Genomic DNA, 25,250 nt, shown 5'->3' on the forward strand with positions numbered 1-25,250 from the left:
AAAAAAGTCAGTGGCACAAGCAGATACGATTTGATTATTTTTCTCAAATCAGCTTCCTGAAATCAACAAAGGCGCACAACCTTTACCGTATCGTATGATCAGACAGAAAAATTGACGTATCACACAGCGCCTGATTCGTTTACGCGTCAATTCGCTGACGTAAAACTTCTTGCCGTTTTGTCGAAGCTCAATGTCGAGGATTGACACACACTCAAAGCCAAACATGCAGCAACCAGCCGCCGGTTCCTGATGGCCAACGCTGCCGAAAGCGCTAGGGCCTCAACACACATGCAACATAGAGACAAGACGCGATCTCCTGCGGCAATCGCTGCCGGACCACCTGCTCGTTCGCAGTGCCTGAGAAGACAGTGGCACACTCGAACCAGAGCGGGACTTTAGAACGGTGAATGGCAATAGATCGGCTGGTACGCTCATAGGCAGCCAGAGAAGCAAGGCAAGCCGATCGGGAGCCTAATAACATAAGCTATACAGGCCAACAAACGGCACAGCCGGGCTGATCCGAGTGGCCTATACGCTACTCGTTACCAAACAACACAGCTACCTAGCTAGTCGCCTCTAGTCAACTTTACAAAGCGAGTTCCTTTCCGAATACCAGCCACAACCCAACGCTACTAGTAAGTAAGAGTCGATCGAGCAATACCAACTAGTAGCCATTAGAAACAGAGTCCGCAGCCTAAACGACAAGCGTCATACACACAAAGACCGCCACTGCGTGACCTGATATAGTGGCCACCGCGCTGTATATAGCTGGCCACCAGCGGCAAAAACTACAGCTTTCGATTGCTTGCTACAAGCTCGCTAAACTGAGGACACTAGCAGCGGTAACAGCAAAAAGACGCCACAGCGCAAGTACTCGCGCACGAGACTTGCCTCACCGTAGGCACCCGCCACTACAGCCGGACGGCGCCACGAACGCTGGCCTACCGCAGTCGGATGCTGTGGCAGTTACGAAGCCACTTACATCTGTCCTGGCGCGCAATGGCCAATGGCAACAGCTTTAACGGCAGTAGTAACTGCAGCATTAACGAAGCTACGACCGTTGCAGCGGCTAACGAAACAACAAAGTTCTAAGGCAGAGAACATACGCCCAAGCACATATAAACACACCGATACACACACACACAAACTGCATGCATGGGACCGACCAAACACTTAACGTGTGGTAAAGAATCGGGCGTAGAGTAGGACCCGAGAACTGAGAAGGTCCTCTGAGCAGGACGCGATCAAGTCGTCCAATGGCACATAAGCACGAGACGTCGACCGGAAGAGCAAAGCCATCGTCATTGATGTCGACAGCATCTAGCCACTAAACAACACATGGTGTTGGCCGGCCGCAGCGGGTGGGAAAAAGAGGACCTCAACCATATGATGAGTTTGGGTGCGGGAAAACGTCTGTGCGTAAGAATCGTTGAGTTAGTTCATTCCAATGTTGTGTGATGTCGGCATTCAGCACCGAAATTAGCGATTAGCGAAAGATACGACGAGACATCCTTCAGCGATTATTCTATATACAGAAGATCATCCATAAAAAACTAAAAAAATAGTACGATATAGGACTCCTAGTGTTGCTGCTGCTGCTGCTGCAGCTATTTTCGCCATAAACTACATACAAGAAGCGGTCATATTCCAGCGCACGGGTGTCGCCTGCTCGCTCATATCGCTGCCTGGATAGATAACTGTTTGGGCAGTCCGTGATTCATCTTTATGCCGAATCAATTCGTTGCTTTCCACTCGAATATAGCAGGTACCACTGGCTATGATGGAGGCTGGTGACTGTTTGGCATTAGACTTATAACTTATGTAGGCTATAAAAGAATTTTATCGAGATTAGTTTCGTCATTCCGAAGAATAATTCTTGACTGGCTGCCATTGTTTACTGCGCGAATACCGATAACCTGTGAACAATCAGAGGTGCGTATAGGAAACCGTATCTAATGACTCTTCAACCCTTTGCTATATTTGACATCAGCGTGGGTAGGAGAGTGAATTGGTCATTGAGTTGATGAACGTTCTGTAGCAAGATGTACAAGCAGTATAATCGTCAAGCACCAATCAGTAACTGGTCCTAGTTACTTTTCCTCGGGCTTCGTGCCATTGCTAAACTTTTGCGTACTTTGTCACCGAATCTGGTTGTCTATTAGAAGTCACAACAAGTCTGTGTATCAGACCAGTAAGTTAGCGTAAACTGTAGTTTTATCTTCTAAAAAATCAGCATATAGAGCAGTATAGCCATATAGCGATATAATGGAATTATAAGAGAATTTCGTATACTGGCTAGTCGCCGCTAAACGTTAAACCTCCAACTGATCGAGCGGACTAATCGAAGTATCAGTAGCAAACCCCCGCATATTCGAAGGCATTATGCAAGAAAATATGCTAAAAAAGAATCGAAGGAATAAGGCATGTGTGCAAACTAATATCTCGATGGATATATATACGAACGTGAACGCCAGTCGGCAATTATGCGTTGACTATAGACGAGAAGAGATCAATCTCTTCGTATCTTGCACTTGTTGAAACCGTCAGTTCGACTGACACACCCACGTTGTAGAAGACACAGCCAGGCCTATACGCATGCTTGAACCGGCCTGCGAGCATTGTTCGGTGGTCCGCTGAAGCGGTGGTTGCCTTCTACAATATCATAAATGACAGGTACCGGCCGATGTGTTGGTAATCGTAGAATAAGGAGGATCAACAAAGCTCTCAAAGATCCTGCTCGACTACAACAACACCACCCCGCCACGCCTTGCCATTTATTCCTCATGATGGAAGGCCCCTAGATATGGAAAATGGAATTGGAGATGTTCGACTTCCGTGTCATCCGTTGAAATCATTAGATTTTTCTAATATGACTTTAAGAGTTTGTTGAGTTACTAAACCTAAGAAGGATTACATCAGCATATAGATAACGCAATTTCAAAGGCAATATTTTGTGTTTTTTTTTTATTTTGTAAACACGAGTAACCTTCCGCGTACATGTGTACATATATATGTATGTATATGTATGATTCTTCTACGGAATTTTACACGAGACGTTCCAATAGGCCAAAGCTGTGTCTAGCGACAATTCTGAGATCTTCTGTCCTACGTAACGAATTAGCCTTTCGTAGCTTCATCGTAGCCTTTCCACACATTATGACGACTCCTGCAACTAATATGGTAAATATGAAATGACCTATTTGTAGGGAAATTAAGGACGCGTAATGTTGCTTGCGGTGTTGGAGGCAAGCCTGATTTTTCTCGCTTTTTTGGCACGTGGTTAGGTATCAGCAAGATATCGCATTGTGGCAGCAGGGCTTATTTGTTGCTACGTATGTACGTGTATTGGGTCCTGTATTGTTAATGTGTTAAGACTCTATTTCAAAAGCACAATGTTTGTGACTAGCATCGTTTCGAAAGGTTCTGACAGTGGCCGTCTGAGCCTTATTCGGGTTGTGAGAAGATTGTTAAAAGGTAAATAATAATAACTGTTCTCAAGTGAAGTAAGTATACTCACTGCCCAGTTTTCCACAATTGTTTTCGCATGAAACGTCCCATAACGGACGCTTTTACAATCTAATAAATTTATTTAAAACTCTATACCTTAAATAGAGGTTACTACACCAGTCATCGTGTAGTGAACAGCGGCACTGTTGTATTTATGGAGACAGTTCCCGAAGTGACACCGATCTAGTATAATTGTAAGTGGGTACCAACATCAGTTACTGACCCTATTCAAATCCTTTGTTCTCCCGCTAGGGGACAGCTTTCATGCCCTTTATCTTTCAGTGGCAGAAATGGGTGTCCAGGGAACCAATGTTAGCCTATGCCGGTATAATTAAGGTTCTTAATAGCATGTGATATTAGATAAGTACTTAACGCAGGCGTCAGTTATAAAGGATGACCCCCCGATTTAGTCTGATTAGTTGTATTAAACCGTGGGCTTCTGAATGGCATTAGTGCACAGATCTCAGCGTACAGTTGGCACTTCAGCAGGCACTTCAGCATCTTATATGAGATTGTAGAGGTGTGCGACATACTATACACACGCTGGTGCGGGTTAGGTCCAGCTAAACACGTTTCTGGAACCAGGCTGCGCAATTACAAGCTAAATAATAGTAAACTATGTTGTCTTTTCGCTCCTTCTATGATCCCCCGCCTAGAATACAGAGAAGAACACACCCGACAGTAATCCATATTATATAAAAAAAGGATAATTTACTCTAATTCTCTGAGCGTGCTCCATATTCAATAATGATAAATTTACACTTTTGTTTTCATTGATAAATATCCATTAGTTTTTTGTTCTTCTTAGTACCTCACTTTCACAGCGCAATCCTTTTAGATTGTAGTACCCATTATACTTAAAATGCTATACTCTAAAAGTGAATACATTTTTGTATATAGTTGACCCTCCTAGAGAACAAAACAGATTTTACGGTAAAACCAAAAAGAAATTACTTTCAAACGCAGTGTCTTCAAAGACAACTGTTACAAAGTTGTTCTAGACGTCAGACAAAGCGCGCCGCGGTCGTTATTTACATATAGTTGACGTTCATAATCACTCTATTCCTCCTTAAGTAAGTACACGTAACTGCAATGGTAGCATAAGACCAACACAGGCGAACATAACGCCTACTGCAAGATTTCAGGACATGTAAAGCCTGGCAGGAAAATACCTAAATTTTACCACCTGGACAATCAACGAATGAAACAGTGCAGCGAATGTGATATAATTACACAATCGAACAGCTAAAATCGGACAACATGGTGAAGGAATAATTTAGAAAACGAGACTATGACAGAAACGGGAATTTACCCGAGTGGTGCAACAGAACCATCGCAACAAGTTCAAGTTTAGGGTGCGGGTAGAAGTAAGGCCCGTCTAAACTTGCCTTTGATAAGATTGGCGGAAATAATAGGATTCTTTTCGATATTTTGTGTATATACTTAGCCCAAATCAGACGCTCGAAACGGATAGCCAGGTTGACGATCTTCGGTGTTTCTAGATGAAAATGAAGAAATATTTCGCGTAGGTTAGGATAGCTACTTAGTTGCGAATTTAGCTAGAAGGATATGGATCGAAAAGCCGCAAAAAAATGCATTTAATTATACTGGACATCATTCGTTTACTGAAATCTAAATCGAACTGCTATTTACTGTCAGTGTTTTCATTTAATCCATCAGGAGCCGCACTAGGAGAACACGCGGTTTGCCGCGTTAATCCATTTATTCAATCAAACAAAGGTAAACCAAGACAACCTGTTAATCAGAGGTAAGCCGTTTGTCAGCTTCAATGTTCTAAACAACTAAAAACTACACAGCGAAAATAGCAAGACGTGACTCGATTTAAAGCGTCGTATGCTTATAATGATTGACCGAATTTTTCGCATGACACAGCTAGGAAGTCTGTACCGGCTAGTACTAAACAATTCTGTCTTCACATAAAAATAAAATGTTTATAAAACATCTACTATCATGCTTTGTAAGCGTTCCTTTTCATACTGTTATTCGTGAATCGTGTCAAGCTCATTTCGTTAGGTATTATTCCAGCTATAGAATTAATTTGTTCCCGCTTTATCCCCTAAATCTCACTAGTCGCAAGCCTTACATTGAGTACCACGTCTCGCGCCTATAAACGCAGTCGTCGGTATGACGTCCTGCACTATTTCCGTCCCAAGGTGCTCCCCCTTACTACACGCCTGAAGATCAAACTTGTCTACCTGTACAGCTCAGGCCCAACCTTGACTAGTTCACGACGAGATCTTTATTGTTTTATATTCCAAACCGCGTGTGTATGTTCAAAGGACCTGTCTGAAGGCGAAAGCTCGTGTTAGCTCCTTGGTTGGCTAGTCCCTGAAGCACACCTTTTCATTGGCAAACCATTTACTGTTTAGATCTTTGCTACTACAGCAACAACCTTCTGGGTCGGGTTGTTGAGTCAAGTGAATTAATTACAAAAGGGGTATGTAGAAGTGTTTGTATTATGTCCGGCTGCTGCCAATGTCGCCGAGCAGCCTCAGTTAACTGATGAAGCATGGTCACAAGGCGAGCGACCTATTTTGCAATCGAGTGTCTCTGAGCGGCGATGCTCGTTAGTGACGGCAGCGCCAATGTACAGTCAAAACAGGACAAAGAGCTGTCCGTTGCCCTCTTTTGGCGTACCGCGAACTGGACCATGCGGTGAAACGGCGGCCTAATCAGGATCGGTAAGAACTATGCTCAAGGTAAGACAGAGGACTGCCCAGCAGCCTGTTCCTCGTACGGGACCCAACTACAAGCGCCAGCCAACGCCATTCCGGCAAGCAGACCAAATACTTACGGCCTGCCAATTGTCTGCAGGTCGTCGTCACCGCTGATGCTGGTTCTGCTCCCGCTGCGGAGCTCTCGTCTCCAGCGCCGTATCTAATTCCAAATGTCGCACACAACAGGGCAATGGATATTTACCGTTAGTGCGATGGGTGAATATTAACGATCAACTCCACTATCACCGCTGGCGTCGTCACCGAGAGTTGCCATGGCCGAAATCACGGGAGGCTTTTAAGGCGGCATTTGTAGGAAAAAAAAACAGCAAACGACGTTCAAACTAGGTTTTTTCGTTGCCAATTCTTTTTCCCATTTTTTCTCCTGTCCGCTTGCATAGCGCATGCTACGTACTATCATAGTGAAACTGCGGTTTGATATGATCACTGACCCGCGAGAACGAGTATGGCCTGTGCGGCCGTGTGTCGTCTGGCTCTTGGCTCTCTTCTTCCGCCATCTCTTATACCTGCTGCTGCTAGTACTGTTTAAATATGTATGCACCCTTTAAACTGATATAGCGTGACTATAGAAGATAGTATTTACGTAGCTGGAACTGGTAGTTCTACTACAAAGCGGTTTCACGGAAATTAATGACTTGTCGAGTCACTGTATCGTCAGTTAATGCGGTAGCGCTGACAATCACTATTCTTCAATAATGACGAAGATTTATTAGGAAATTAAATATCTACTTTCAACAAACATGAACAAAAGTTAGGTCATCAGTAGCATACCTAGCAAATAGTAGGCAATGAAATGCAACTTTACCTGAGTCGGTGATTGAGTCGTCGCGATACGATATTACATACGTAGGCTTAATAAAAGTGATCCTGCGATTCTCACTAAAATATGTTTTTACGGAAATTCCATAAAAGCTGAAAAACAATCAGTGCAGATCTGTCCTTAATGACACGAATCTGTTACAAAGTACTGGCCATATTTAGCGTTCCTCTATCAAAGTCTTATCTCTCTCATAGTCTCGCGCTATTAACTGCCCTTTTCAGATTAATATGCTCAGTTCAAAAGTTACCAGTATGGTGGGTCTTGCTAACTATGATTTGACCACTTGACCATCTTCCCATTAACCATCGAGGTTTAGCCTCGAGCATCAAGGAGCTTACCTGCGCGTCAACGGTGTGTCAGCTTCGTAAGTCGTCCCATATCACAGATATTCAATCAAGTTCCGGGATAAAGTACACTATTTAGGCCGCCGTTAGCAATGCTACGCAGATGCGAGAACGAATCAAAGAAATCCTGTTACACAACATAGTTGCAAGGGCCAATGGCTATGCACCAAGACATATATATATATATAACCTTATGTAGTTCCTAGCGGAAGCGAGCCCTTGTTTAACGAGGTGATTATAACTGAAAATGTTAGGTAAACAAGGGAAAACAATTTATACGACGATGCTTTTTTGTGAACTGCATGGAATAACAAATCACTAACTTACTCATCTGTGGAGTACAAGACTCACCGAGCTAATCAAGTTGAAAATCTTTTGGGATGTGCATCGAACAAGGAAGGCAACAAAGGTATAAGAGGGTTCAGCAATTCTATTACAGATATACTTGAATTAAGTTTATGTCTTTATTTTATTATCGTTATTATTAATGCGTTAATTATTGCTAATCGTGATGTGAGATATAGATGGTGCAGGGATAAATAATACATTAGTGTATCGTTATAGTCTCTTAAAGGCTTCAAGCGTAGTATTTATAAACGTGCACGAGTCAATCTGTATGTCTACTTTACGCAAACGTTACGCCAAAACTAGTAAAGGTTGATTAGGTGTCAGCAATTTTCCGGCCAGTCCCATTTAGAATAACCACTACCTCAAGCTTCTTAGTAGTCTGCTGTTAAAGGCGCAGATATCATCTCGAAGCGCACACACACCCACGGTAGTAGAGTGCCGATAAAATAAGATCAATTTTAGGTTCTGCCATTTCAGCCGGCGTTCTCTTGACGAAATGTTCTCCCTTGCAAGGTAGTTCAAGTAACAGTCGCGGGTGATAGGGGCAACGACGGCGGAAATGGCCCCGGTTCCTAAATAAGTTCGCGCTGAACCCTTCGTCGACGCTGCTACTTATGATCTATAAACTATATCGACGCATCTAGTGTTTATGGCCTTTCCCGTATTCACGTTCGGATCGGATAGCGAAAGTGCATACATTTAGTCACAAAGTCACGTCGTTCAACGAACAGGAAGTGGTGAGTTTTCTTTTGGTGTCTAGTCCTGATACGTCGCCATACATGAAACGATTAGAAATAACCATCATAGTAACTATAAAAATACGAGACTTTAAAAAGGTTAAACGTACGTGGCTACTAAATATAAATATTGCGCTAGTGTTGTTCCTTAAAACGACGAAATTATTTCCCAAGTAAACGTATATATATATACGTTTTCACGCTGTCATTAACGTGCGCGGGTGCTAAATGGCGCATGAGTTTTTTTTTTGCAATTTCCTCATTTTTACGTGGATAGCTGTTATTTAGAGACTCTTTCATTTCAGTTATATCTAACCTAGTCTCCATTACGAAGAGGCTCGCCAACACCTCCAATGACGAAGGATCTGTAAATGAAGTAGAGTACGACATACACGTTGACACCTTGAAACACCTAGTAGATCCAAATCTACAAGGCAGTATTAGGACCGTAGCGTTGTCTTGAAAGGGGTATTGGCATTGGTCATACGAGTGGCTTTTCCTTGTACTTCACTTTGAGCTGTTCGAATGGTTCGTCATAAATGTAGTTGACACTTTGTACAAAAGATCGTTCTCCATGTGACTGCTATCGTTTGTGCTAAGAAATCTAACAAACAGATCATTCTAACATGAGTTATAGACGAAGCCATCCTATAAATGCTTGCCTCTACTTTCCTTGTTCCGAGGATGAGTTTCATAGCGTACTGCCTTTATGGCATGCTTCCTGTTCACACGCTGACCCTATCACGGTAACACTTCAGTAATAATTTTTCAGGAATAGTAAGAAACTTAACTCGTATGCGAACCAGGACGTTGAATGGCATTATAAGTCGACGGTATGTGCTTTCGAGGACGGCAAACGTTCCACCATTGTTAGTAGTAGTATTCTTATATTATTAACAATAAAGCAATGTTTGCTTGTGTAAGCACCCCGATCATTTGCGGTGAGAAAAGTGAAACGTTCAATGCAAAAACAATTGTCTATTGTAATGCAATATACTAGGAAAAATCCCGCTGAGATGTTAATTAATATGACCAATCATTCAGTTAATAAAATTTCAAGTTAATATTTTTAAGTTAAATCATTAAATAAATATACTTGATCGTATTTTCGTTATTTTTTCAGGCTGAACACAAATAGTTCGTGAACAAATGGAGCAACTTACACTAGTTATTGATACGATTTGTACATTTATCATATATATATATATATATATATCAACAGAAAACATAACATATCATACACATACACATACACACCCACACCCATATATACACACGTATATAGGGGAAGTGAAGCCATGGACACATATGAGCCAAAATGTTGCTTAACGTTAGCGTTGGAAAAACCGGTCTTATAGACAACCGGTCTAAGACTCTTCTACAATATGGCCAAAGTAAGCGCATCACAAATCATCCCATTGCGAGATTAGCTAGAGACACTTTTGTATTAGCTCAATTATACAGAACAGTCATTGGTTTTAAGGGCAATACTGATTTTGTGCTCATTGAGACTAGAGGGAAAATGCTATTTCTAGAAAGGGCCCATAGCTATGGCTCTTCGAAACCGATGTCTCTTTTATTTATTTGCTCTTAAGTAAGGCAGATCAAAGATTGCGGTATATCTATCATTGGTTTGCGTGAACCTTTAGTACGTAAATGGGCGCCGGTTTTTGAATAGCTCAGACACTGTTTCCAGAGAAAAGACAAGTAACGCCACCAATATGTACCCCGTCCTTCAAAGCCGTCCAGATTGACTCCCCTGTGCAACTATCGTTTGGTATTTGGAGTATCCATGGTAGATTTCAATTTACGATTAACAGCAATTTAGTGTATATATCAACAATACTGCTTTGCTCGAACGATGTTTTCTGAATATAAAGTCGTCAAAAGCAAAAATGCTGTTAAAGTAGCATAAAGAGTATAGAAGTATGATGCCTTAATTGAAATTGACGAATATAGGTATAACTGAGCTCTACTCTGAGGTTTGCTTACCTTATTTTGTGTATAAAGTTAGACCCCTGCTTTCGTTTTGCCCTTGAAAATATATGGTATTGGGACGGGTGAAATCGTGCTAGAAAACGAGATGATCAGCTTGCTTCTTTAGCTTTCAACAGAACTTCTACGAAATGCGAATAAATTATATAGCCGTATCATAGAACCCTTTTGAAATTTAATTAGCACCTATAGCATTAAATTTCTGACCCGTATATATATATACATATATATACATATATATATATATATATATATGTATTAGCCTTCTCAAAACACTATTACTCTTCTATTTTATTGTGTTAAGGCCAAATCATCGATGATAATCCTTATTGACACACGAGCAATAATGTGATATCACGGACCACATCCAGCAGCTTAAATAGTTGTCTCAATTATCGACCCAATCGCGACGTTCGTAAAAATTGTCCAAGCACGATTTACAACGCCTCACAACCATTAAATTAAAGGTCGAGCCCAATGGCTCCAGCTGGCCTGTTTGTTTTACCCCTATTTAAGCCCATTTGCTACGAGCCTTTCTTTTTTACACAGCTCCCTATAACGGTTTCGACACCTTCGTTTTGCAGAGAGTCCACCGTGAATGGAACGAACAGAAGCCCAGGGGCAGCATATACAAACGAAGCGGACCGACTGCAGTTGCTACGCGCATCAGTTGCCCAGCTGCCTGAATACTGCCTGGAAGCTGTGTACAGCCTAACAGAGCTGACTTCAAAGCCCCCCCGCCCCATGTTTAGCGGCACATTTGCGCGTAATGTGCATTTAACACTGACAATGTTTAGCTTTTATATATGGGTTACGTTCATGAACATTTTGAAAATAGCATCATAAAGCCACCGCGTTGTTGTACATATATTCCAAGCTGTTGAGCCTATTTCTACGATAAACGGAAACGTTAACAAAAGGATGCCTCATTGAGTACAGTAAGCAACAAGGACGAGTTAGTGTCATCAACGAAGACTCTTATGACATTGCCAGGGAAGTACGAAGTGATTTTGAAGCTGATCGAGCAAGGCTTAACCTCGCGTTGCCTTGGGCGCTTTATATTAATGAGCAAAAATACGTCCGTTTGGCGTCGCTGCTTTTCAGAGCGATTCATTTTAGAACGCCTCCATTGGCTGAATTCGGCGGTGGCAAATCTTAATGCGACTCTAGATCATTTTCGCTGATTTTCGTTGACGTTACAACGACGTGGTGCATTTACCCAAAGATTATGACATTGATTCTACTATTCGACACATAGTCACCCGATGATTTTTTCATGTTCTGTAATTATAGAGTGTGTAGTCCACCGTAATATTGTAGATTATTTCAATTTGATGCTAATTAAATGTTAGAATGCAACAGTAATACTTGTTCTACACGTTACTTCACTTAAAATGTCAGCCTTTCCCTTACGACAATTCCCGTTCTCTGTCAGAGCTGTATGGGACAAGTATGACGATCCAAATGATCTGGAAATGTTTCCGTATTGATTCAATAAGGAGTTAGTTATGGTAAGCTAAACCATTAGCTCGCAGTGAAACGAAAACAAGCTATGGGTTATCTATTTGCAGAATACTTTCTATACGGACGTGCCTGAGGGAGTTTGACGACGTTGTCCATGAATGGGTTTTATTGGCTGCCTTCAACTTGATAAATGATAACACAGTGGTAAGTGCTTCATGTATTAAGTTTGCTCGTCGAGAGCCATAAAGTTGCTCGAGTTGCACAGAAAAACTACCTAAGCGAAAGGAGAAAATGCCATAGATCTTCACAGATTAAATGTGTTTGCATAACAAATTGAGGGTGCTCAATAGAGTGCACGCTTCCTATCCTAGAAGCTCAAAAAAAATCGATAGTTGAGCAAATCATTCGAGCGTCGCTGATTACGTTAAATCGTTCCGGAGAAGATTAGAAGATTCGTGGAAGCTTGGAAATATGCCTTTGCTATTTTACCACTGCCAGGCCTAATTTTCAGTTTGTTTACTTTACATGGTTACTAACTACAAAGGCAAATCGAATACGATTATGGTTCGAAAACTAGTTCTTCTATTGCTTCGCTAGATAGGATTTATTTGTGCTGGGAGATGCTGTCGTGTCCCCGTTTCAAGCATATACAAAATTCAGATTTTAGGTCCTTTTTGCTAACTATTCATGGATCACGTCCCCGTCACTTGACTGACTGAGTGGTCTAAGGTTTTTTAGGTGCGCTTCTCCATAGTGAACTTTTATTCGATTGTTCCATTGGCCAGTCATTAGCGTCACACTTATGGCTACTAAAATAGGTTTGACTTTCTATTAACTGGTTGGATTTGTGTTCCTTAAAATGCTATCCCCTTCCAAACAAAGTGAACACAAATACGAATTTCACCAAGATCGTAAAATGGGAGAATCGGGTAAGCAGCTTTTATGGTATAAGAGTTTTTATTTAAGTGAGTTTCTTTTAGACCAGTGTGTTCCAAAGGCGCTAGAATATCAGCACCGAACATTACCAGCAGGCATTGAACGGGTTCCTGCTGACCCATCGAGGCACAGGTCTTGTTTCCAACCAAAAATCTTCATCAAATATGAAGGTACAGCACAGATATAAGTTGTCATGCACGACCGTGTACATTTACCAATGTACTTGAGTTTGCTCGCTTGACTCAAGCTTACCAGCAACCAATCATCTATTGGTCTCGACGATAGCGACAGGGCCGACATTCGGTCGTCAATGTGCATCATCGATTATGTGTTCCCATTTATTTTTCTCTCTGTTCCCCTTTTTCTCTTTTCCGATTCAGCAATCTAAACCCTGAACCTGGGCATCATTTATCAATATGATATACATGATGACCTATCATGAATTACTAGCGACCTAGCTGCTCAGCCCCGGCTCTAGGCAACCGCCCAACAAACGCGCGATAGATACCTTTCTGACGAGATCGTAAATAGATCGACGACAAAGGATACAGGCGAAGCGAGAGACATTTCCACAAATATGCATAGAATAGAGACTTCGGCTAGCGAATCGATTGCTGGACGTCAAGGTTTGGATCAGTTTATACGAGCAGCCACTCGGCGTCTGACCCTAGAGCTTCAGCCGAGTTTGGCCGACATGTCTAGACGGTGGCCTTTAAGACAGCATCGAGCGTGAGGTGAAAATGTGTCATCGCAGCATGAAAATGGTGAACTAAAAGATCTAGCTATTGCTGATATAATAAGTATCCGCGTTGATAAAGGAAAAAGAAGAAGACGGAAGCAGGGTCGACATCTAACGATGACGAAGGCCTATTTATCCGTCATATGTTTGTATATTTGGAACAGTTAAGGGCTCCTTTGAGGCGTCTTGATCAGATCCAATGATTTCTCGCTGTTTGCTTACTCCAGTAGGTATATAGCTATAGAAAAGTCAAGTTAAAGTTGAGCTAATCTGAACGAAATTCGAAGGCATTATTTGTGTTCGACGAAGCAACTGGCTTGTGAGATGGTCGCCAGCTTGTTTATCGAGTCCCGTATATTATAGTAACGTGAGAAATACGTATCCAGTAACACGTTCGTTAATACCGACATTCATCAACATCCATTGCATATTACATAAGACCATTTGAGGCTAAGAAGCCCAAGCCCACGCAAATATGCGCGCATCTATTCCTTACGGTTCTACCGTTGCCTTTACATTCAAGATCTGTATAACGTTACCAATTATGGGATAGTGGCCTCCTGTTTATATATGGACGTATACTGTATATTGAAACAATAGATTACCTTATGGTATAAATCGCACGGGCTAGGCATACCACAATGCTTTCTGTCTCGTGGCGCCTACTGGTAACAACGGGCGTTCTACAAGCGGCAACAAGACCTATATATATATATATATATATATATATATGTATAAAATGCGTGATAGAAGAGCAACGAACCCTTCTTTTTCTTTTTCATTTTGTAATCAAAAGACCGTAGAGTGTTAACATACGTCAAACGCCTGAGGCGACGCGTAACGTCTTACAGAGAAAAAGCGAACAAGACAAGAAACAAGTAAACTGAATCGCTGCATGACCAATGCTAATGGCATAAATATACGTAAGTCACTGATTGACGGCGGTCTTCGTTGGACATCATTGGCGCAGCAGAGCAATGGGCGGCAAATCGAGGCAGTAACGATAACAGTTAGACCTAAAGGTCTATTCCCAACTAATTTCCGCCCTTGGCTTACGTCCTGGAGTAACATGGGCATTTCCATAGAAAAAAGCGGACAAAAAACAGGAAATGAATAACGAGTCCCTGTACACAACCCACGAGGTTTTGTGTTTACTACTTTTTTTGGATATAACCTTGCTTAGTTGGCATCAGCTATATACTTACATGTACGCATGACTCTTGAGCTCTCAGAAGACCCACAATACATTTTGCCGCTAAACTAGGACTCTTCTGTTTCTAACAGCCATTCTAAGAAAATCGTGTTTGTTTCCATGCGAAAGGCAGACAATGATAGACTATATCGGGAATATAGAATATATCGATAACGGGATGCAGTGATTATCTCCCTACTTTTGTGCGTTTGTAGTTCAATTCTGCAGAAGTACTAATCGCGAAAAGATTGATAGGAAAAAGAAATTCGCGCTTGCAGTTGAATTGGGGTTTGCGTAGGCGCATTTGTCCTAGTTCAGACATGCAGAAATCCTATGAAGGTCATAATAAGCCCAATATTTGTAGTTGAAATGATAGTTTATTTTTCGAGTCCTTTACCGCTATCTCAGTGAGCAGCCCGGTGCTCAGGTTCACCTATTGGTTAATTATGGCGTGTAAATATATGAAAGATCGGCTGTCGTTATTGTAATCATCATCGCTATGATCAGCATCTTTGTCATTGACGAATGCAGCACCAAGAGCTGCACCAGACTTGGTTTGATACTTATCGAGCCTGAGAAGCAGAAAACAGAGAGTAAGACGCAAACGTCGAAAGACTTTAGGTCGTGTTTTCATTACTACAAGAGTAGCAGGCGCAGCAGGAACAATAGCAGACAGCCTCGATAACCTGGATAGGTTCTCAAAAAGATTTTCCGATCCCCGCCATGAAGTAAGGATGAGCTGATTGAATCGAACTTGGGATGAACACGTAATATCATATTAGCCTTAGAAATATATATGTGTGTGTACGGTGGCCTCCTGCCACTTTTCTGAGGACACCATGATCCCACCACTGTAGAACGTCTGTCGTGTCTGGGCCTTTGCGTCTTTTCATTGAAACTCAATTAACACCATTAAGGCAGTTCTGCAGAGACCGAAACAGGCGATACCCTAATGGGGCTATATTTGGGCTAGTCAGCAGATGCCCATTAAAATTTCTTATGCAAGTTTCGCCGCGTAATTTAAGATGTATATGGGCTGGTGTGATCGTCACGGAAGACACCGCCTTTTTTGTTCCGCTCGATTTTCTCAATGGCTTTTTGTTATTTTTTGACAGTTGCTATACGAATCAGGTAACAGAAACCTATAATTCACGTTTCCATCCTAGTTTTAGCAGATACTTAGCACGACCTTGTTCGGTGTCAGTGATTATTATTATTATTGTCATTATTTGCACATAATTATCCACTTCTTGTCATATGTGATCGACCGCTTCAAAAATGGCTCTATTTCATTGTGTTTCTATAGAATATTGCAGATGGAAATGCAGTGGAGTAGGCTCCTTTGTGTCTATTGAGAGATCGACTTTTTTCTATAGCCAGACTTCTTCATATAAATGGTAATTCATCGAGTGTTCCAGAACGAACACGATAAAATAGTTTTCAGATGGCTTTTTCCGATAAGGCACCTTGATTAGATACAGTGTAGACTTTTTTTTTATCAGCCTGGACAGAATTTATGCCTATACCGTAATAAAATTATATATTTTTATAGAAATTTCGCTCATATTCAAGGCACTCTATTTTAAGTGTGAGCAAGGGCATTCGCATGAATTGTGCCCATCTACTACCCACTAGTTTTCAAATGATACTAACTTCGAGCCATGACTCGTACTGCCTAAGAGATGTTATCCTAAAACATTCTAAAGGAACTGTTGTGACTCCTTCGATAATTAGATGTAAGAATGAACACAGCGAGGGGCTAATAATTATTTTCAAACCCGTATGTGCATAAATTGTAGGTTTGAATTACTATTGTTTACACGCGATGTATAGTTGATCACGTCGGGGGTGCTTCATACATTTTTGCTTTAAAGACGTTTCGGGTATGGGAACCTTCAACCGTGCGGCAGTCAAACTTAGCAGTGGATAGCGTAGCTGGCCCACATTGCGTTACCCTGTAACGGTACGTATCGTTCAATCGAAAAAGTATTGTCAGACACCTCCCATGCTCCCAGACTCATAAGGTGCCTTCGTAATACGCTAGCAATAAACAGGAGCGACTCCTCATCTACATGGCTGGTCGCTCTATATTTCTATAAGCCCATAGGTGCATCTGGTCATTACCAAAGCAGGTATCGATTGCACGCGATAAATTGATTATTTTCCGTATCTAGAGCATTTTATACATTACTACACATTTAGGTGTTTACTGTAGGGCATCAATTTCCATATTGGCTATATACAGTCTTCTGGCTGAGAGGTTAGTGGTATTCGCACAGTTTGTTTTGTCTATTCAGCTGACCGTCCTGCAATTATTGACAAGCCGTACATGACGTGCGTCCCTAGTTTCACGACTTGCAAACTTTTGTCAGCACGGGCATATCTGAGGGATGGGCAGCCAGAAGGCGCGCGAGCTTTAGAACAGAGTGGATACTGCGTCAAGGAAGCGAGGATAAAGCTATAAGGAAATGTTGGCCAGTATCAGGTAATCTGGTGTGTCGTTGTTTATATGGCCAAACGACGATTTTTCGATTACCACATGTAACTACCATGACCAACTGAGATGAGCCTTGATAATACCACTAATTTTCTCTATCAAATCAGTCATATCATGGCCATATATTCTAAACGTTGACTAACATTTTGTTGTCTTTTGGATTAAATGGTATAGAAAATGTGCCACTATAAAGTACTACGTACCGATAAGGGGCCAATTCTCAACGATCGATCTGAGAGACGCGCTGATTGCCTGTGTTTTACGTTCAAGATGGTCGTAGTGGTGATAATTGGTTGTACACGAAAAATCCGAGAGCTATCCGGTGTATTTACTGAACGATGCTGGTGGTGATGATAACGATTATACCGATCATGATGGTGGTATAGCAATGGCTTAGAGATGCGCCCGATTTCAGAACCTTCGCTCATTCACAAAATTCACTTTGTCCTTTTTTATAGCGCATGCTCTTCCTTCGCGATCTCGTATACGCGGCCTTGTTTCTCTTAAAACTTTTATATTTCACATGTGCACCTTAGATATTTTCCAGTGGTTTCCTTTCCTCTTCTTCATCCTACGTCGTTTTGTTTGATATCTTTCATTTACACAATAGCAATTGCACGATGACGCGTCGTCATAAATGAACGAAACTCAGCGACTAGTCAATTGCAAAAAACAATCGAGACAAACAAACGATCAGGCCCAGACGTGGACTCAGCAAACAGTAGTCACGCTGTTCCAGGGGATGTCTTCGCGAGTTTTGATGTTAGGGTTAGTGCGCCACCACCGTTCAACTCTACGTTGTTAGTTATTGCGGCTGGTTTTCCTGTCGGTAGCGGCTGCTTGCCATCTTTGGGGCTTTCGGATTTTCTCGCTTTTAGCTGTCTACCTGGTCCTACAAAAGTAGCGATACTTTGTTATGATAGCAATATTAGACATACACAGTTGGTAACAGTCGGCATATCTGCTATCAGGCGCTAAGCTACGAACGGAAACATATACATATCGTCACAATCGCAGGTCGCATTATATGCCGTTCTTGCCGGACCGCACCGGATATACCTGAAGATCACGTGGAGACGAACACCGGCCTGACAAGGACGACGGCGACGATGACCAGAGGGACCTGGACGCCAGGGCTTGGGCTCGTAGGATCAGATAAAGCAGCGAACGCGACAGCGCCGGAGAACAGGATGGTAGCGTAAGCTAAGGGAGATCACCACACCAAATGCAGCAGTAAAGAGCCGCCGAGGTCTGACTACACACCGTCTGCTGTCGTACTCTGTGCGTTTCTAATCACCGCACGAACGATTACTTGCTCTAGTGCAGACAGGTCTAGGTATAGCTTAGGACAAGGCATAACTTACAACTTCAGCTTTACAAGCGCAACTTTAGGGGATTTAGCATTGGTGATGAACAGACATACTGTATGTATCGGTTATTTGCTCAGCTGCTTTGCTGTCCGGCCATCGCTTACAAAATTATCCGATGGTTAATTCTTCGCGGGACTCGGACTTTTCAAGAGGTTGACCGAAAACCGACTTGCACAAAATAACGGTCGACCATGAGAACAGCGACGGCAATCGAAAGGCCCGTGGTTCGTGCCCGTGATGCGATACAACGCGGCGTGTGCTGTAAACTGGTAGACCACTGCCTTCTCAGAATCTGCTCACTGAATGATCAAATTGTTGTAGTGGAGAGTTATGCGGCCTCTCTTAACCGCCGCCACCGTCGCTACCGACTCTAGCGACAAACATATGGTGTCTGTTGTGGTCGAGCACCAGGCAGGGACACAAAACCGCCAGCACAAAGGCTAACAGGCACGCGTATGTATTCGGGTCGACCGTCACGCTGACATCTGCGCCCAAAAAAGCCTGCAAACGAAGACTACACTGTGAAGTGGCGTTTTACAACTCTTTAGCCTGTTCCGCTTGTTTCGGTCAGTCGAATGGGAGACTTTGTCAGCATGCAACGTATAATGGGTCTGAGGAACCGTGTGCCTGAAATGTACGAAGTCCGAGTTTCATCTAGACAAGCCAAAAGGTACAACCCTGAATCAGGAATGGCCCAGGATAGTCCTTTTTTCTCGCTTTATTTCGCCACATGCCGCTCGCGAGTTTAATCGAACACACTGGCAGAGCTCACGTTGATCGTGAAGTTTTTCGTTCTACCCACTATACCCACCACGAAGCGCAACTTTGAAATACTATGACATGAAATTTTCTCTATTCGCCGTGTATCTAACTCGATGTGTAATTAGCACCTGGTTTAACCCTGAGAAAAAACACATGCATACATAAATGCGGAGACACTTTGTTGAACTGCGGTAAGGTGGTAATTAACTCACCTTCGGTCTGTAGCTTTAAGGTGCTAGGCAAGGCTGCTGGACTTCCCCGCGGAGCGCAGAAGCGTACTTGCCGGCTTCTCCCGTTTTTTTTTTATCTACTGTTGATTGTATCCCGAGTCCTCTTCATTGGCCAAGATGATCAGTGGATCTGGCACAGTTACATTTAACGATCCAAAAAATACGAACCACCCACGTGGTCTATGTATTCAGACAGATGTACTCGTAGGGGTATTAACGATGTGTACGTTGCAACGCATTGCAAAGTTCTAACACTTCCTGTTACAGTTTTGCTAGTACAGACGGTAGCCCTAATTTGTTCGATACTTTTCCCTATTCTACATAGAGTAGGCATAACAGTGACGTTTCTATCCTGAGTCGAGGGTCCTCAGTGCTGCCGTTGGTTGCACTTGTTTCTTTACTGATTCAATAACCAGCTTCGATTTATTCTGTTTATTTTTTTTTGCTCGATTATTCTCTCGAAGAGGTTTAGCAAGCGTCAGCTCACATTCTTAACAATGGCTCGCTATTTCCCTAGTCGCGGGAGCCGCACGCAGCCAGCCACAGTAAAATTGCTTTGTGCTTTAGCTAATGGCCCTATCGCCTTCTACCTAGCTGTCTACAGTGGCATAGACAAACTGACTAACGCCCGTAAGCTTTCGTTCGTACTGCACTGGTCTCGCATTGACGTAACGGTGTTCGGCTAATCATCGAGCGATTTCGGTCACTTTCCAATGATTGCGAGTCCGTTTTGGCTAGCATCAAAGCCGGCGTATAATAGCGCTGGGCTGTGGTTGATGCGGCGCAGCTGTCAGTCTCACATCCCACGTTCCTGTTGCCGGCTTGTGGGGCTTTACAGCTCGTCGCCTGAGCCTCTTCCCGCAGAACGGGAAAGGGCCCGGATTGAGGAAGGGAGGAAGAGAATGAACTCGCACCCACCACGCATCGGTACTGCAGTTGCTGCTACTACCGCCGCCGTCACTGCCATGACGCTGAAGCACCCGACACAGGGAATATATAGCCGGTGGTGTTGCTGTGACAGACGCTGCCGCCGCAGCGTCATCACCGCCGCCGATAGGAGGGCCAACGTTCGTGGCAATACAGCTGCACAATAGCAGTAGTCATAAAATGAGAGATGAAGCTGCTGTTGGCGATCGAGGCAGATGGGTCAGCGTTAGCAGCGGTGACAGTAGGGCCGGTAAACACAACGAAAAGCAACCGTTAGTTGGGAGTGACAGGTAGCGGACAATGGGATGGAAATAAGCGAGAACGACGCTTGATGTCTCAGAGCAGAGCCCCGAGTAGCGGCAGCCAATCACGATCCGCAATTCAAAAGCGCTATTCTGGCTAGTATAGGTAAGGAGTAAACAGTTGCAGTATTTAGACTGACAATCACAACAAGGGGTCTAGTGAATCCATTTCATTGGTTTCCAGAGGTCTTCTGCCCAATCGTCTAGCGGTTATCTGGATGCAACGGCGGAAGTAAACGGCGGTGCCTGCAAAAGAGGTCAGCGAATGCGTTTCGGTTCCGGTCTTCGCTGGCGGTCGCTGTAAACGATCGTTGTTAGCAACAACGTCGCAAGTAGGCAAAAATGCCTATTTGAGTGAAACGCTAGGTTCGTGTAGATTAGGTGGACTGTGGCCGTGCGCGAATGAGTTGGTGGGCACAAGATGCACGTTTATGCCGGGGCAAACGAACCTAAACGAAAACAGAACACAAGAAAAAAATTACTTTGACGGACAGCAGCTCCAGCGCATCCTTGCGAACCGCAGCGATTCGATCCTACGAATCGAAGACATTACCCCGATAATTTTCGCTTGTAATTTAAACATCAAGCGACCAGAACTGGCGGACAGTAGCAGTAAAACAAAAACGGATACATCGACAAATAGAAGGCGTTACAAATCAAACGATGATCGACTCTGGACGCCAGCTATGGATCGAGAAGCTTCTCTTAACTATTCGCCCGACTATTCCGATGAAACAGAGTGAACCTGCCGTAAAGATAGATAGTTAGCCAGCCAGTTTAACTGTTTTTGTTTTTCCGGTTTGTTTTGCTATGGCATTGCGTTGATGGCAGTCGCAGAAATAGCCAGTGCTGTCAGAAACAGACGACAGTGGTACGGGTATCAATGAGAGATTAGTGCTTAGTTTAAGCTTTCTGCAGAGTGAACAATGAACACTTTAGATGTTATCGATGACAGTAAGCGTGCCAGCGTTGTTTTCGTATCAAGGGAAAGTTTTGTGGGATTCTTATACGATCGACGATTTCTCTGCCTTGCACCTTAGCTATCTACAGATTCCTGCCGTCTACAGTTACTTTGTACCTACCTAGATGACTCTCTTAAGGCCCACAAAACTTAATGAGTGACAAATTGTGGCATAGCGTTACCCTGAATAACTCCACGTTGATACTGCACTAAGACGATTGTCTCATACGCAATGATAATCCTTTATTTTTTCACTACACGTATCTATATAGGTAATATAGTAGAAAAACATAAGTTTGTAAACTGTGACCATTTTTAGGTGAACTTAAAAGGCTGATGACTCGTATGATATTTTGTCCCAGAGCCGGTCTGATAAAGGGCAAAGTAATAGCCGATCCGACCTTCAAAGCCGACAGTCAGTAACAGACAGATGTGTAGATTCAGCTCACATGAACTTAATCATAGAAGATCTTACATTTTTCTTATACTATCTCAAAACGTAAATGAGGTTGGCCGTAATGCGCGATGCCTCTACTTCGCTACATGCGATTCGGCGGAATGCATACACCACTGTACCATCGAAGACAAGCACCCAGCTTTTCTATTAAAATATATTTTACTCATTACTATACCTGTAAAATATTTCTATTCAGTATCTATAAACTGAAGACAATTAGAAGCATTTAACGTATTTTGTTTATAGTATGAAAGCTTTGGATTTGACATTTTTTGTCCGTGTACCTAAGCTAACTAAATGTTAAAACGTTTCTAGGTTTCCAACAGAGATTGCCGAAAGTACTAACGAGACACATTAGGGAATTCACGAACGCTAGGGAAAAGGATGTGGTCTACTGTTTGAAGGATTCAATATTATACGGATTTCGCAGTTCCGGTTCCTCGTCGCTGGCTGGTACTAAAGCCACACCCACCGTATTACTTAACCACTATTGAGCCGTTATGAATAGATCTTACCATTCTGTCTCATACTGTCGACCCTCATGCCTTTCTCATACAATTATGCCGCGCCACAATCTAGGAAAATCTCAATTTAAATAATTTAAAGGCAATTTTAAAAAAAATGTGCCTAAAAACAGCAAATGTTTTTCTGTTCTGTTTTTTTGTTTGCTTTTCGCCTATCGATACACAAAGCAAGATATATCCCAGCGCTAGTTTCATGCCTGAAGTTTCCTTTTATTTATCGAAAATACTTGTATCCAGCATTGTCACACTCAGATTGAAATATAGTGATTTGTGACACAAAGCACATTACAAAGCCTGGCTACTTCGATTGAGATAACGGTTCTTTTTTGCTGGTTAGTGCGAGCCATATGCTGTCGTACATGAATGTTGTTTTTTTGGGTAAGCCTCAAAAGCTCCCAGCACCAATGGCCGATACATATGGTACGATGGTGGATTAGTCATGAATGTATGCCAGGTCGGGAATAAAATTATATTTATCCTGGCGAAACGTACTTCTTTGTATCTAAGTAGAAGTCTACTTTTTCAAGGTAGAAACTCGAAGCATCTGAACATAACAGCTGAACTTCTGTTAACGCTTAAGCTGAAATCTTATGGATGTTTATCACGCGCTCCATCTATCCTGCGACTGCAACACTCAGCAGACGATAATAACAAATCGATCTTTTCTAAAATGTGATAGTACGATGCCGTTGGAGTATAGACCGGAAGGTTACGCGTTAAACGAATAAACCATTGACAATGCCCGCGGTCGTTATTTGCAATGGATGAAGTGAGACGCCGCCACTCATATTGTTTCGTTAAATCGTCCAAGATACTAATAATAAAACTTTTACACTTCAGCATTGTGAAATATCTGAGTATTGATGGAATTCAACCATATTTCGGAGAACGATTTGATCTTAAAAAGTACGCTTCACAGATCTACCCTGTATAAGGGACACAGATGTTTTTTTTGGAAAAAACGCATACACAAGTATATTACGTCGATTTGGGTCGGCCTAAAAAGAGGCATATAATCGCAGATATCCAAGTCTGTCGAAGAACACTTTGAGATATAATTTACTGACGCGGTAGTAGCCGTAGTCTCATCCAGAAGGTGATTTCGAAGTTTCATCCGTTACTCGAACGTGAATGGCGAACCTTCATAGAAAAAAAGTAATTTATTGTAACGTTACGAGCAGTTTTCAAGTTAGCATAATTCAAAACTTACCTCTGTGTTCGATTTTCCGGGCATAAAGGCAATTTCTTTTTGAACTTGCAATGCATCTCTGCTACATCGAATTTTGGGTCCTTTCGTTATTTTTCCATTTTCTTACTGCAGCTAAACGAAGTCTATCTTGAGGTTACTCAGCTGCACTTCGCCCGCACTTGGTTTAACGTCGCTCTTAGTGTGATCTTTGAAGGCGAATTAATAACTAATCGGTATTCAGCTACTCGAGTTCGCATTCAATTCTTGGCAGCTAGGTGCTTCAGTCTGACGATACACGTTAGCGCAAACTTTAACACTCGCCACCATCGAACGCATTCTCAATGAGGTTTATTTCCGAGGTGCTTTCAGACGGCTATCAACTACAACTATACATTGCCGATAACCCAATCAACCAAAACGAACCACTATGTTCTAGATTGTTTCGACAACACAATCCGCCCTTCAGAGTCACTGAGCTAAGGAAGAGAGCTCGCACGACCCACCCGTGCTTGCTCGCTGATATATAGGTTGTCAAAATACCTGTACAAACGTGCTTACTTTTAAAGCCAATAACAACTACCGGTGCATGAAAAACTGGAAGGACGGAGGAACAAAAAAAAACCCACACCGCTGAGGCCAGCAGCCATTCAAGACGCCACCTGTTAAAAGGACAACGTATGTATATACATGTACCTACTTATTGGCTTCGAGAAACGATGTAGAGAATATGTATCACATGTATGTCGAATATTCAAGCTGATCGTTGAAAGAACGACATTTATACGTGCAATGCAAATGTACCGCATGTCGAAGCTAACCTAGTCACAAGAAGGCATCACCGCACGCAAAAACAACTCTCGCACTCATTGGGCCACATATGAGGTTTCATGTATATATAAACCCTTTTAAGAGTATCCGTCAAGAGACAATCCTTTATTATTTTATTGTTCAGACAATTCACGTATACCTGAACGTAAGGACAGATGCCAAGGTATAGACACCGAGAGAAAGAGTATTTCTTTAATATAGCAGTATATTTCAAATAAACCGGGTTTTTCGTTTCTAATATAATTCTTAATACAGGCAGATTTGCAATTTTAAAAAATTCCCTTTATTCTTCTATATAATTTAGGCGTATCAAAGTCTACTGGGATAGCGATTAATCTGAAAGTAAGTTCGCTAAACTTATTTCA

General features: G+C 42.4%; 1 protein-coding gene and 1 long non-coding RNA gene across 14 annotated transcripts in view; one reads left to right on the forward strand and one right to left on the reverse strand.

The window, feature by feature from the left end:
* Calx (sodium/calcium exchanger 3) overlaps positions 1 to 24,743 on the reverse strand; it is a 94,253-nt gene extending 69,510 nt beyond the window's left edge. For 3 of the 13 annotated variants that reach the window (XM_086981763.1, XM_086981758.1, XM_022791081.2), the window contains exons 1-3: positions 19,680 to 20,778; positions 7,422 to 7,522; positions 7,069 to 7,175 (exon numbers count right to left, since the gene is read on the reverse strand). Coding sequence is in view for 2 of the 13 variants with exons in the window: in XM_086981762.1 (XP_086837888.1) it covers positions 17,539 to 17,763 (225 nt within the window). In the remaining 11 variants the exon portion in view is untranslated. Of the gene's footprint in view, positions 1 to 80; positions 558 to 7,068; positions 7,176 to 7,421; positions 7,523 to 17,538; positions 19,333 to 19,679; positions 20,779 to 24,078 lie in introns of those variants that run through there. The other 10 variants (XM_086981753.1, XM_086981762.1, XM_086981754.1 and 7 more) reach the window with 10 other exon arrangements.
* Positions 20,912 to 23,700, forward strand: LOC147757238 (uncharacterized). The gene is made up of 2 exons (XR_015322362.1): positions 20,912 to 21,032; positions 21,111 to 23,700. It is a non-coding gene; the product is annotated as an uncharacterized LOC147757238 (long non-coding RNA).
* Positions 24,744 to 25,250: the final 507 nt, after the last annotated feature.

The sequence above is a fragment of the Varroa destructor genome, unplaced genomic scaffold, assembly GCF_002443255.2.
Source record: "Varroa destructor unplaced genomic scaffold, Vdes_3.0 BEIS01000002.1, whole genome shotgun sequence".
Classification (NCBI taxonomy): domain Eukaryota; kingdom Metazoa; phylum Arthropoda; class Arachnida; order Mesostigmata; family Varroidae; genus Varroa; species Varroa destructor.